Genomic DNA, 14,530 nt, shown 5'->3' on the forward strand with positions numbered 1-14,530 from the left:
GTAGATGCATTAGAATGTAGAAAACAGTTGGAGCTGGGTTATTCACCTAGTGATATCAAGGGTCTGTTACTCTACAAATAAACTACAAATTTACTCCAGTTTCCTGAGTTTCATCTTTACAAAAATACCTATTAGTTGTTTTGGGTGATGTGCCTCAGCTCACACTTCACTCTAAACACTCTTTGCCCTAAACGCCTGTTTGACTTCATGAACTAAAAATAGTTCAAGAAGTCTTAGACTTTCTATCTGTCTTAATCATTATTGTTGTTGTCTACCATACATTAAGCTTAATTTTTATGATTTGTTTATATATTTCATTTTTCAGTAAAGGAGGAAGATGTGTTGTAAATTAGTTCTTCATGTAAAATGGCTGATACTGGTCGTTAGCCCTTCCTTTGTGTTCATACCTCCTTAGCCTCACAGAATACCTATGTGTGTTCTAACTTGACTGGAGTGTTCCACTCTTGTCTGTTGATGGTCTGGTCAGCTGGCGAGGTGTGCCCTCAGCTGTGTCCTACAATAAATCTACATGTAACCAACTTCAAGTGTCCTGAGATTTATCTACAACACCTTAATTACAGACATTTCTCAATGCTGAGCCACTTTGCATTTAATCAACCATATACATATCCTCATGGTTAAAGTCTTATTTCTTTCTTGAATTTGTTTATGGGGGTCATTGTTGCTATACCCTCACGTAAATGTTTATATTATCTGTAACTATACAACAAGCCTGATTCAGGTGAGAGGCTCCCAATTTTTTAAGCACAAGACTGCACTATTATTTTAACTGTCTCCTACCTAAAATTCCCTCTGCTTCGTCAACGGGCAGAATACATTTCGCCGCTGTTCTTTTCCAAAGGTCTTTCCTGTTCTAATATGATGGCATGCATGGGTTACATCCTAAAACTGTTATTTTGTAAACTGCTTAAATGCAGCATTAAATGCTCTGTATAAAGCGCCCAGACACCCGTTTGGGCATTGGTGTTTCTATATATAATTGCAAAATACCAACGCGAGTAAATTACCAATAGGGTTACTTGGGCACAGCGCATTCTTTAACAGTCCACTCTATTGACTCCCAACGTGACAACTGTACTTCAGTTTCGAACATCGTTTAATAAGTAAAACCAAGCCAAAACGCACTTACTTCTATGAAATGCCTCGCCGTAACCATTTTAGATGGTAATAATAAAATGGTCTCTATTATTCAATAACACGTATTTAGCCTCACGCATTTACAAACATCATATCAAATGATTAATGATACTACACGGGATTTTTCACAAAACAAAAATGAAAAAAAAAATCGCCGCAAATAACGGTCAACTAAACTGTCCTGACGCCAGCCCGTTCGCACGTCTACTTCTACTTGTTACGTATACGTGACGTCCGCCTCCGAAACGGTAGCTATGACGTCACATCGTCCGTTTTCGAATTGGTGACGCGCCGATCCATCATTGCCTCACGTCAAATCAGCCCCATACTAAGATGGCTACCTCTGCCTACCTTGCTCAGCCAATAGGCTGTGGTGGTGGGATTCCCCATGACAACAGCGTATGTCCCGCCCTCCCTGACTGCAGCTGGTAAGGAGAGGATGGGAGAAGCCAAGATGGCAGCGGCTGTGGAGGCGGAGTATGAGTCCGTACTATGTGTAAAGCCCGAGGTGAACGTTTACCGCATCCCTCCGCGGGCTTCCAATCGGGGCTACAGGTGAGTGCGAGGTCCCTGGGTTCACAGCACAGATAGGTCCAATGCTCAGAGGTCGGTCCAGGAGTTGTATACTCGTACCGTTATGTAGTAGAATCCATTATAAGCTCTCAGCTTGTAATCGTGACCACGAGGCTTGCAGGTGTTGGTAAATTTAATAATTCTTGCTAAACATATATGGTTAGAGATTTAAGACTTATTGTACATAATGTCACTTCCAAGCCAGTTTATTTGAAAACAAATCTTTACATAAAGATGAGTGTGTGGTGCATGTGGTGTGAGAACTAACACAACGATTTGACTGGTTGTTATATATTCATTTAATATTTCATCCCCGATGATTCTAGAGTACAACCAGTGCCAAAGATGTGAGTTATGTATTGGAATATTTATCTGCATGACCTACTGTTAAGAGGTGCTGATGCTGGAGTACAGCTTAAGCCAGACACCTGCAACCAAGCAGAGGTGGCTTCTCTGTTCCATGTTCTTCTCTTTAGATACATCAATGCGCTCACTCATGTTGCCCTCTACAAGCCAGGTGGTGTCTGCTCTTAAGGGAAGGGAAGAGCTCAGGTTGAAGTGCAGCCTACATTGCCAGTTTCTGAGGTGTTCTTCCTTCTCTTAAGCCACAAAGCTCTTACCCAGCTCCACTTCAGCATATCATTTGTTTTCCACCGACTTCTGTTTACCACTAGTGTCCCCAGAAGAGATGGGTATTCTCAACCCACATTTTCTTCAACTGGTATGCTGACTGCATAAGTTTGTCACTTCTTCCAGAGCGCAGACTATCAAGTAAGACCAAACACTAAATGACTATTACAAGGCAAAAACAAATCGGACTGTGCTTCACCCGACATGAAGTACACGCACCACTGAGGTGTTTCAGATTTTCTGCTGCCCCAGCCCAAAACGTGGGTATATACATTTAGCCCCCCTCCCTTTTTAGTTAAATAATGATCTCAAACTGTCGGTTTTACTGTGCTCATGAAGTTATGTAAAGATCAAAGCCTCTATTAGACCTGGCATCTTTTGGCATGGTTTCCTCTGTGTTTTTTTGTTGTTGTTGCGTCTGACCTCCTGTTTTCGATGTGTGCTGGACTCCGTTTTTGCTGGTTTTTGGAGTCTAGGCACTTTACCACTGCTGATAAGTGCAAGTGCTCTATGTCTAAAGTATGGTGGTAATTGGTTTCATCATGATTGATATTTGATGTACTAGTAAGTCCTTATTATAGTGTGCCATGTTTGCCTAGTAGTGGGCCCACAGTGCTGATTGTGCCTCCCACATAAGCAGCCCTTCAAACAGGTCTCGGGCTTGCCACTGCTGAGCCTCTTTGTGCAGTTTTAAACTGCCTTGTCATCCTGGCCAGTGCACCCTCTTGCCTGGCTAACCTTGCCTTTGTTATATGTTCGTGGACCAGGGTCAGCGGACTCAATAATTCTCGCCTCGGTGCCTACTCTAACCAGGGATCACACTCGGCAACTCTGGGCATTAGCTTGTCTCATCTCCACAACGGCCCACCACATACGCCGGGGATGCCTGGTTTCACCTTGGAGATACCCAGTAGGGACCATCTCACAGGGAAAGCCAGGACGAGTTCCCCAGCGGTCTACAGCGCGGATACACCCCATGTGGGGTGATTCAGGCGCTTTACAAGACATCATTACATTACATTACTTTACATTACATTATATGTAAGACCCTCCTAAGGTAGGCCCTGGGCAGCCCCAAGGGCAGGGTGCAGTGTATTTAAAAGGTGAAACATGTATTTTGATGTTTCACATATCCGGATAGTGAAAAACTGCTAAAGATTTTTTTCACTATACCAAGGCCCATCTCTCTCATAAGTTAGCATTGGAGCTGCCTTGTAACATTTTACAAGTGTCTTCCAATTGGGAGCTAATAGAAAATTGGAGTTTCGTGTCTCTGGACTCCCAGTTTAAAAAACACATCTTCTAGTAAAGTTGGTTTTAAATTGCAAGTCTGAAAATGCCACTTTTAGAAAGTTGTGCCTCTTCCTGTCCCTCGAATACTCCTCTGGGTTGGATGACTGTGAAAGTTGGGTTTTGTGACTTTACTCTAGACAGTCGCACACAAAGGGAGCTGAGGTGTGCCCTGCATATCCTGATGGGTCTTCCTGAGTTAGAGTGGTTAGAGGAGTTCCCACTGACACCTAAATAGTGCTGTTCCTGTCACCACCCAAAGCAGTCTCCACCTCCATGTAGTGCCTGGGGCCAGGGCCAGGAAGGACATGGTCTTGTGCACTACAAAGAACTTTCTTTGAAGTCTCCCTACTTCAAAGGCCACATAGGCTATAAGCACTGGACATCTGGCACCGTATACTGGGAACAATTCTGGATTGAGGACATTCTTCCAGGAATAAGAACTGTCTTGCAGCCATGAGTGACTGCCACTTTGCTGCTTGCTTTGTTGTGTTAGCCTGCTGCTTTATTGTGCTGGACTCGAAGTGAGAGCACTGGACTTTGCTCTCTACATTCTGCATTCTAAGTTTCTCTCAGGGCTTTTGTTGAGTTTTCGTCCTGTTGGAATTCTCAGGGCCATCATAGACTTCACCGGCAGCACCAGGACTTCTCTGCTAAATGGTGGCAAATCCAGTCCTGGGCCCTTGAAAGTGAGTTTCTGTGCTAAAAGAAGAATTCAGCCCATCAACACCAAGCATCACCGGCACATCTCTGCAAAACTCTATTTGTCGCTGCTGCCTGCATCAAAGCTGTCGTACCTCCTTGATGCAATGACTGCGACTTACACCTGAAGACCTGACTTTTCCATAGTACCTACAGAGAACTGCTACTGCATGCATCCCCAGGACTGCTTCACTGAAGTCTGTGATGCATCATTCCAACTATGACCCAGCTCTTGTATCCTCTCATCGTGGCTTGAGTTTTGACACTTCATCAACGCAGCACCGCCATCGAAACAGCCACTTTACAGAAAGCGACGCATCCCTTCCTGTGCACAACACATCACCACCTGTGCGCAATGCATCATCCCTGGGCTCAGACTTCTTCATCAACACCGCGTTAAGGAATCGAGGTATATCGCCTGCAATCAACACACCACCTCTCTTGCGCCTCGCATCAACCGTGGGCGTTAGAAACCCTGCACCGCCTCCAGGAACCGAGCATCACTTACTACAAGCGATGCATCACCTCCCTTGTGCAATGCACTGACACTGAGCAGCAAGGACCTGCAAAGCAGTAAGGAACCGATCCATCACCTGCTTTAACAAAGTCTCCCCTCCCCTTTGCCACGCATAGTCTTTGATTTTTGACTCATCCAAGGTGGTGTTGTACCGGAATCTGCATGATTCCTGTAGCCGGCCCCACTCAATTGTGGTCTGACTGAACTAGTGGATTTTGTCCCGATCAAGTACGACCTGATAGCCCCAGTAGGAGCTATTGTTTTCTTAGCGCTATAACTTTATTTAATCATTGAAAGGATATGGATATATATATGGGTACCGAGGGATCGGCTAACTCCGATGATCGCCAGAGGACATTGTTTCACGTTGGGGAAAAAGTTGTATTTACTTCAAAGGGCGACCAGTCCGCATTGACTGCCCGGTCCCAGCTGCTGATTCGTGTCATACTGGCTGTGGCGGATATAAGGGGACCCAGGACGACGGCCGTCGACTTTCCTCCTTCAGGAGCATGGAACCTGTTACCACCTACCTGTTTCCAGCGGGACCTAGTGTCTGCTACACTCCCTCACGCCATCTACCCAGTCATGCCGATACAGTGCATGCTGGTAGTTGAAGTCTGACATTAAAACGGACTTTCACCGGATGGGCCAATTGCATGAGGGGGAGGAGCGTTATGTGCTGGGATGGACATTTAAGCAGGAAGGAACATTGGGTAACATGACATGCTGCAGTGTCAGGCGCTGAGGAAGGCCGTTGTCGCCGAAATGCATTCGCCGCCATTGCTGTGATGAGGAAATAAACGAGCTGCTTGTCCTGTACTCCCCTTGACCTCTGCGTTCTTCCTTTGGATGGATGGTTGTCTTCATATTTTCTGTGCCTGCCAGAGACACAGTACGGAAGGTCCCGCCACATCAAGAATCTCGGAGTTCAAACTGGCAATTAGCTGCGTGCAGCTTCGTGGGTACCGAGGGATCGGCTAACTCCGATGATCGCCAGAGGACATTGTTTCACGTTGGGGAAAAAGTTGTATTTACTTCAAAGGGCGACCAGTCCGCATTGACTGCCCGGTCCCAGCTGCTGATTCGTGTCATACTGGCTGTGGCGGATATAAGGGGACCCAGGACGACGGCCGTCGACTTTCCTCCTTCAGGAGCATGGAACCTGTTACCACCTACCTGTTTCCAGCGGGACCTACAGTCTGCTACACTCCCTCACGCCATCTACCCAGTCATGCCGATACAGTGCATGCTGGTAGTTGAAGTCTGACATTAAAACGGACTTTCACCGGATGGGCCAATTGCATGAGGGGGAGGAGCGTTATGTGCTGGGATGGACATTTAAGCAGGAAGGAACATTGGGTAACATGACATGCTGCAGTGTCAGGCGCTGAGGAAGGCCGTTGTCGCCGAAATGCATTCGCCGCCATTGCTGTGATGAGGAAATAAACGAGCTGCTTGTCCTGTACTCCCCTTGACCTCTGCGTTCTTCCTTTGGATGGATGGTTGTCTTCATATTTTCTGTGCCTGCCAGAGACACAGTACGGAAGGTCCCGCCACATCAAGAATCTCGGAGTTCAAACTGGCAATTAGCTGCGTGCAGCTTCGTGGGTACCGAGGGATCGGCTAACTCCGATGATCGCCAGAGGACATTGTTTCACGTTGGGGAAAAAGTTGTATTTACTTCAAAGGGCGACCAGTCCGCATTGACTGCCCGGTCCCAGCTGCTGATTCGTGTCATACTGGCTGTGGCGGATATAAGGGGACCCAGGACGACGGCCGTCGACTTTCCTCCTTCAGGAGCATGGAACCTGTTACCACCTACCTGTTTCCAGCGGGACCTACAGTCTGCTACACTCCCTCACGCCATCTACCCAGTCATGCCGATACAGTGCATGCTGGTAGTTGAAGTCTGACATTAAAACGGACTTTCACCGGATGGGCCAATTGCATGAGGGGGAGGAGCGTTATGTGCTGGGATGGACATTTAAGCAGGAAGGAACATTGGGTAACATGACATGCTGCAGTGTCAGGCGCTGAGGAAGGCCGTTGTCGCCGAAATGCATTCGCCGCCATTGCTGTGATGAGGAAATAAACGAGCTGCTTGTCCTGTACTCCCCTTGACCTCTGCGTTCTTCCTTTGGATGGATGGTTGTCTTCATATTTTCTGTGCCTGCCAGAGACACAGTACGGAAGGTCCCGCCACATCAAGAATCTCGGAGTTCAAACTGGCAATTAGCTGCGTGCAGCTTCGTGGGTACCGAGGGATCGGCTAACTCCGATGATCGCCAGAGGACATTGTTTCACGTTGGGGAAAAAGTTGTATTTACTTCAAAGGGCGACCAGTCCGCATTGACTGCCCGGTCCCAGCTGCTGATTCGTGTCATACTGGCTGTGGCGGATATAAGGGGACCCAGGACGACGGCCGTCGACTTTCCTCCTTCAGGAGCATGGAACCTGTTACCACCTACCTGTTTCCAGCGGGACCTACAGTCTGCTACACTCCCTCACGCCATCTACCCAGTCATGCCGATACAGTGCATGCTGGTAGTTGAAGTCTGACATTAAAACGGACTTTCACCGGATGGGCCAATTGCATGAGGGGGAGGAGCGTTATGTGCTGGGATGGACATTTAAGCAGGAAGGAACATTGGGTAACATGACATGCTGCAGTGTCAGGCGCTGAGGAAGGCCGTTGTCGCCGAAATGCATTCGCCGCCATTGCTGTGATGAGGAAATAAACGAGCTGCTTGTCCTGTACTCCCCTTGACCTCTGCGTTCTTCCTTTGGATGGATGGTTGTCTTCATATTTTCTGTGCCTGCCAGAGACACAGTACGGAAGGTCCCGCCACATCAAGAATCTCGGAGTTCAAACTGGCAATTAGCTGCGTGCAGCTTCGTGGGTACCGAGGGATCGGCTAACTCCGATGATCGCCAGAGGACATTGTTTCACGTTGGGGAAAAAGTTGTATTTACTTCAAAGGGCGACCAGTCCGCATTGACTGCCCGGTCCCAGCTGCTGATTCGTGTCATACTGGCTGTGGCGGATATAAGGGGACCCAGGACGACGGCCGTCGACTTTCCTCCTTCAGGAGCATGGAACCTGTTACCACCTACCTGTTTCCAGCGGGACCTACAGTCTGCTACACTCCCTCACGCCATCTACCCAGTCATGCCGATACAGTGCATGCTGGTAGTTGAAGTCTGACATTAAAACGGACTTTCACCGGATGGGCCAATTGCATGAGGGGGAGGAGCGTTATGTGCTGGGATGGACATTTAAGCAGGAAGGAACATTGGGTAACATGACATGCTGCAGTGTCAGGCGCTGAGGAAGGCCGTTGTCGCCGAAATGCATTCGCCGCCATTGCTGTGATGAGGAAATAAACGAGCTGCTTGTCCTGTACTCCCCTTGACCTCTGCGTTCTTCCTTTGGATGGATGGTTGTCTTCACATATATATATATATATATATATATATATATATATATATATATATATATATATATATATATATATATATATATATTCTATCCAAGACAATCCACTCCAAAAGGAACAGAGAGAGGCCACACAGGGGATTCGTTGGAAAACCTTTACTGAATGCCAGCGTGTGCATAATGCATTTCGGCCCGACGGCCTTCCTCAGATGCTGCTGGTTGGGCTGCGTGTGACTCCACCCGCACATTTCAACTGTCCAGAAGCCCTGCCCTCTGCAGCTCTCTCACAACTGCAGCACCCAGAATATATATATATATATATATATATATATATATATATATATATATATATATATATATATATATACTACTATTATAAAGAGAGAACACAAACCTTTTGGCAAGGTAAACTCTGGAACCACAGCGCCACTCCACACACCCAATACATTGTTGTAATCCTCAGGGTGTGCAGATGGACATAGGCTATAGAAAATTTTTAAAAAACGTAAATTTAAAAATCTAACTTAAAAAAAAAAAGTAGTGCCCTGAAAGTAGTGCCGGCCGCGACGTAGCGACGTAGCGCTGGCCGCAACGTACATGACGAGAAGGAGCGGCGGTGAAGTGAAGAGCGCGGGGACGAGCGGTAGCTCAAATGCATCATGACGAGGAGAAGCGGCGGTGAAGTGAGGAGCGGCGGCTCAGGTAAGGCTCTGGGACACGGGAAATGTCAGGGAGGGAGGGAGCCGGTGCGGGAGGTTGGCCCTCAACAAATGTGGCTGAGGTAAGGCTCAGGCTCTGGGGGCAGCATTTCAAGCTTGCGTGCACTCCCACCACGACATTGTCCGGGACACAGACAATGTCGTGGCGGGCGGTGGCCGGGGCGGGAGTGCACGCAAGCCTGAAATGCTGCCCCCAGCCCCTTTCTACCCCGGGCAACGCTGGGGCGGGCTGCTAGTATATGTGTGTGTGTGTGTGTATATATATATATATATATATATATATATATATATATATATATATATATATATTCTCTCCTCCAGTGCCGGTTTGCGCACCTTGGGCTGTCGCGGAACGGTCCCGGATAGGCCACCGACAGGCCTTAAATTTTTTACCCCAATTACCTCCTTTTCAGAAGTAAGCCAGGACGCCCGGAGTTTGTTTGCAGAATTTATTCAGCAGAGTGAAAAAGTGCGACGCGTTTCGCCGATAAGGCTTGCTCACGCTCGTCTTGATTACATTGACAGCCATTTTTAAAGTGCTCAAAACACCCCCCCAAGTGTATACATAGCACCACCATGGTAATGCGGGCTGCCATATTGTAAGGATACTTATACAATACATTTCACTACTTCATTATATGTACATTGTGCTGATATCATAATTAATCACTGTGCCATATGTTATATCGTTAATATAACGTAATCATGTTGAATCAAAATATAAACAAAATTTAGTAATTGTAGGACATGTTCGTAAATGTCACTAATATTTAAACCAAGCAACATTAAAGCCTGTAAATTGGTTAAATAGTCCCATATTGTGCCATATGCAACCAGAGTTCTCACGACACTCGACAAATACTGTATTTCGTAAGTCGCAATCACGTGTTATGCATCTACACGTAACCCAGGTTCTCATTGGGTATTCAGCAGCAGGCCTGTGTTAAGCCTGATGCGATTGGTTCAAGCTGCTATATACGAGATGTAAATAACATTCGATAGCAACAACAGGCAAAGTATTAACAAATAGCTCAAAGGTACAGCCCAAGTGGGCGAGTGCAGCATGTTTCGAACCAAATGAATTGTTATCGCGTGTGATGCAAGCTTTCAAAGTCCTTGCCCCAGTGGGCTAATATTGTACGTTTGTATTGCCAGGTTTAGTAGGCACATAGTTCAATAAGAGAGCCATTATTGGTTGCTGATATTTCCAAAATCATGGAACAAGTCCTCGCCCCAGTGGGCAAATCATGCACATTACGCTACTACGAGAAGGATCTTCTACCTGCTCTGCCTCTGTGGATGCGCCGGGTTTCAGCCAGTGCGAGGTTGGAAGATCTGAGGTTCCTTTTGGGTTTGTGGAAGTTGATTCTGTTAAGATATTCGGGTCCGCTGTTGTGCAGGCATTTGTAGGTATGGGTGAGGATTGTAAAGGTGATTCTTTTCTCCACGGGGAGCCAGTGGAGTCTTCATAGGTGATGGCGGATGTGTTCGTGCCGGGGGATGCCGAGGACGAGTCTAGCGGCGGTGTTCTGTATCGTCTGGAGTTTGCGGAGTAGGGGCTTGTCTGGAGTTTGCGGAGTAGGGGCTTGCATAGAGCGCGTTTCCATAGTCCAGTCTGCTGGTAATGAGTGTGTGGGTGACGGTCTTTCTTGACTCAGGAGGGATCCACTTGAAAGTCTTTCGGAGGATGTTGAAGTAGCTGGAGGTGACGGCGTTGACCTGTCTGTTCATGGTGAGGGATGAGTTGAATACGATGCCAAGGTTTTTCGCGTGGTCTGAGGGGGTCGGTGGGCTTCCAAGGGCGGTCGGCCACAGGGTGTTGTCCCATTCTGTGGGGGTGGTTCCTGGTACGAGGACTTCTTTTTTCTCAGCGTTGAGTTTTAGGCAGCTGTTGGTCATCCAGAGTGCAACGTCCTGCATCCCTTTCTGGAATTTGAGCCTGGCGGTGGTGGGGTCTTTGGTGAGGGAAAGGATGAGTTGGGTGTCGTCAGCGTATGATAAGATATTGAGGCCGTGTTGTCGGACGATGGCAGTGAGGGGGGGCCATATAGACGTTGAAGAGGGTCAGGCTCAGTGAAGACCCCTGTGGGACCCCGCAGGTGATATCTTTGGGATCGGAGAGGAAGGGTGGCAGTCTGATTCTTTGGCTTCGTCTGGTGAGGGTTGATCAGATCCAGTCTAGGGCTGTTCCTTGTATGCCAGTGTTGAGTAGTTTGGCAGCGGGTGGGAGACTGTGTCGAAGGCTGCTGATAGGTCGAGTAGGATGAGGGCTGGGGAGTGGCCTATTTCTCTTTTTACAGAGTTTTATATAGCGCAAACTTTACCCAAATCTGGTATCAGAGCGCTTTACATAGCACCAGTTGCATTGCATGAGGACATATTCATTTTTATTAGGCACAGGGAGTTTAAGTGATTTTCCCAGAATCACAGGATGTTCAGCTGTTATTGCCGAGACTCGAACCCAGTTCCCCAGATTCGAGGGCGACAGCCCTAGCCGATAGGTCAACTCTTCTTCCCAGGAGGGTGCGGATGTCGTCTGTGGCGGCGAGCGGGGCGGTCTCAGTTCTGTGGTTGCTTTAAAATTCAGATTGGGACGGGTTGAGGACTGCGGCGTCTTAGATGAATCATGTAAGTTCCCTGTTGACTCTTTTCTCTGCGACTTTGGCCGCGAAGGGGAGGAGCTAGATGGGCCAGTAGTTTTTGAGGTCGTTCGGGCAGCTGTGGGCTTCTTGAGCAGGGGCTGACTTCTGCACGTTTCCAGTCTGAGGAGGTACCTGTTTCGAATGTGGTGTTGGTGTGTTGTAGTTCGAGTGCGATGGTGGTGGAGGCTCTGTGGTAAATGTGTGAGGGGCAGTGGTCTGTGGGGGCCCCTGAGTGGATGCCTTTCATGGTCGAGGTGGTGTCTTCGGCCATGATTGGTATCCAGGTGGAGATGGTGGGCTGGCTGGTGTATCTGGGGGTGGGCCGGGATGTGGCATCTGGTGCATAGTCGACTAAGTTGTTGTAGAGGTTTTTGATCTTGAGGTGATCTTGTGGAAGTAGGTTCCAAGCTTGTTGCAGAGGTCTTGGGATGGGGCAATGTCTGCGGCTTTACTGATGGGGTTGGTGAATTCTTGAATGACAGTGAAGAGTTCCTTGGAGTTGGCGCGGATTTTGTTGTGGATGAAGGTCCTTTTGGTGGTTCTGATTTGGTTGTGGTGTCTGTCATGGCATCTTTGTAGGTGGTGTAGTTTTCAGGTGTCTTGGTGTTTTTCCAGTTTTTCTCCTGTCGTCTGCAGGTGCGTTAGGCTTCTTGGAGATCGGTGGTGGACCAGGCGGATTTCCTTGGGTGTTGTTTGTCGGTGTTGCGTAGCGAGGTGGGCTAGTCTGCGCAGTTGGAGATCCAAGTGTGGAGTTCTCTGGCTGCGACATTGGTGTCGGATGCCGAGGTGTGGATGCCTTGAGTGAGGGGGGAGTTGAGTTGCTAGTCAGTGACCTTGCTCCAGTCCCTTCGTGGTGGGCATGGGGCTGGTTTGGGTTTGTCGACGGTAAAGTGTAAGCAGTGGTGGTCGGCTCATAGGGGTCCCGTTGTTTGGCTTAAGTGGATGCTGTTGTCTGCTGCGAAGATGGGGTTGAGGGTGTGACCTGCTCTGTTGGTCGGTGTGGTGACGAGTTGTTTGAGTCCGATGTTGGCGAGGCGAATCAGTGGCCTTATCTTTCCAGGGGGCACACTGCATCTTAACAATACTGCCAGTTCACATAACATTATGTAACCCTGTTTTTTAGCTAGAGTTTCATTCAGTTGACATTTTTAACCTGAACATGGCATCAAACTTATTTTGAAGTGGTGAAGAAATGATTCATGAAATTTACCAATTTTAGGGTGTACTGTGCCTTAAATACGCTATCATATATTTGAAATGTTGCTTTGCACAAAATAAATCAAAACTTTCATCGTCTATAACGACAATACACGTGTCAAAGTAAAATACACAGTTTGACTACTCAAATTTAAGTATAACATCAAAATTGAAGACCAGTGCCCATTTGATCGATGAATCGTATTTCACATCCAACAACGAATTTTCTTTTTTTGCCCGGCTAGTGTCTTATGGTGTCATTTGCAGTTCTAAACTCCTGGAGGCAAGCCATCTTAACAATGATTCAGTTTAGGTTTCATCATCTATTCAGCAACACTTTAAATACTTACGGATTACAATAATTATCTCACCATAGATATTAAAGACAGGAATGGAAATCTTCATCATAGTTAAGCCCACTCTACTGTCGAGTGTGAGACTGTATCTTGTTTCAAGCTCACGTAATGTTCTTACACGATCACCACCCCTGTTATTTGTCGGAACTGCGTCTATCACAAAGTATTTAACTTGTGTAGAATCTTTCTGACCCTCTGTAGCAGGGTGCGCAGTAAAGGGCAACAAACGGGTTTTTGTACGTGCAGGCTTTATTTGATGAAACAGGATAGCTGTACAGGTTTTCCTCGTATGTGGTTGCCTCGGGGACCGGCTTCTCTCCGGGCGCTGCTTCCGGCGGGTAGCCTCTGCCTTCTTCCTGATCGGGCTCCGTCGCGTTTCCACTGGATCCGTCTCCGTGGTTATGCCTTAATCCGCCTCGGAGGAAGGGACAAGAGAGTGCGTCTCAGTACTTGGTTATCACACACTCGTGAGGGGAAAAGGAGTGAGGAATCCCCAGGTGCTTATATACAACCGGTCCGTGAAGGGCGGGGCGGGGGGAATGCTGGAAGGGTTCCGGGGGAAATGGAAGGGATAGGGATTAAATTACACTCGGTTCCCTCTCCTCTTCACCCAACTCGAGATACGATCACGTACCTCTGTAAGCCAGAACGCCTCCAGGTCGCGTGCGGCTGGGCGGCTTGTGATGCCGTTGGCCTCCTGGCTCCCGCACCGTCAACGGGTCTCGCAACTCCTCCTCTGCCTCGATAGATGGTATTCCGGGTCTTTCCTCTTCCATCACGTCTTCTTTCCGTTCTCTCCACCACTCTCCTCTCCGCGTCCTCCACTCCAACTCCCACGCCGGTGAACAAGCACACCCGGCTCTCCTCCACTGCCGTATTTACTTCCTGTCTAGTCTCCTCCTCCGTCTTGGGTCTTTGCCAGTTAAAGGGCCAGTCCATGCTGTCCTCCTCATCGCAGCTATACCATTCGGCCGGTCCGGCCGTGACCTGTGGCTGGGATGGCTGAAAAGATAGGAGGGGGGGGTCACAAGATGAAAACCCACTGGGGAGGCACCAGCCTTCGAGTCGCCTGCTGGAACACTGACCCTGTCACACCCTCATATGTTGCAGGATTCTTTTATGAACCTGCAATGTTGTGCTCCCCACATACTGCAAATTGCACATGCAGGTTAGAACGTAGACCGCAAATTCAGACTTGCAATTGTAGGCCCCCGATTATCTTCACCTTCCTACCACCAAAGAAAGTTGAGTAAACTGTGGTGTTCTGACCTATACTGCTTGCTCTGCACCTGATACACTTCTTAAAGCCA

General features: G+C 48.0%; 1 protein-coding gene across 1 annotated transcript in view; it reads left to right on the forward strand.

The window, feature by feature from the left end:
- Nucleotides 1-1,546: 1,546 nt before the first annotated feature.
- The window catches only part of NECAP1 (NECAP endocytosis associated 1), a 161,283-nt gene continuing 148,299 nt past the window's right edge, over nucleotides 1,547-14,530 (forward strand). The window contains exon 1 of the mRNA XM_086932943.1: nucleotides 1,547-1,713. Within this exon, the coding sequence (XP_086789069.1) occupies nucleotides 1,547-1,713 (167 nt within the window). The remainder of the gene's footprint in view (nucleotides 1,714-14,530) is intronic.

This window comes from Lissotriton vulgaris, chromosome 7 (genome assembly GCF_964263255.1).
Source record: "Lissotriton vulgaris chromosome 7, aLisVul1.2, whole genome shotgun sequence".
Classification (NCBI taxonomy): Eukaryota; Metazoa; Chordata; class Amphibia; order Caudata; family Salamandridae; genus Lissotriton; species Lissotriton vulgaris.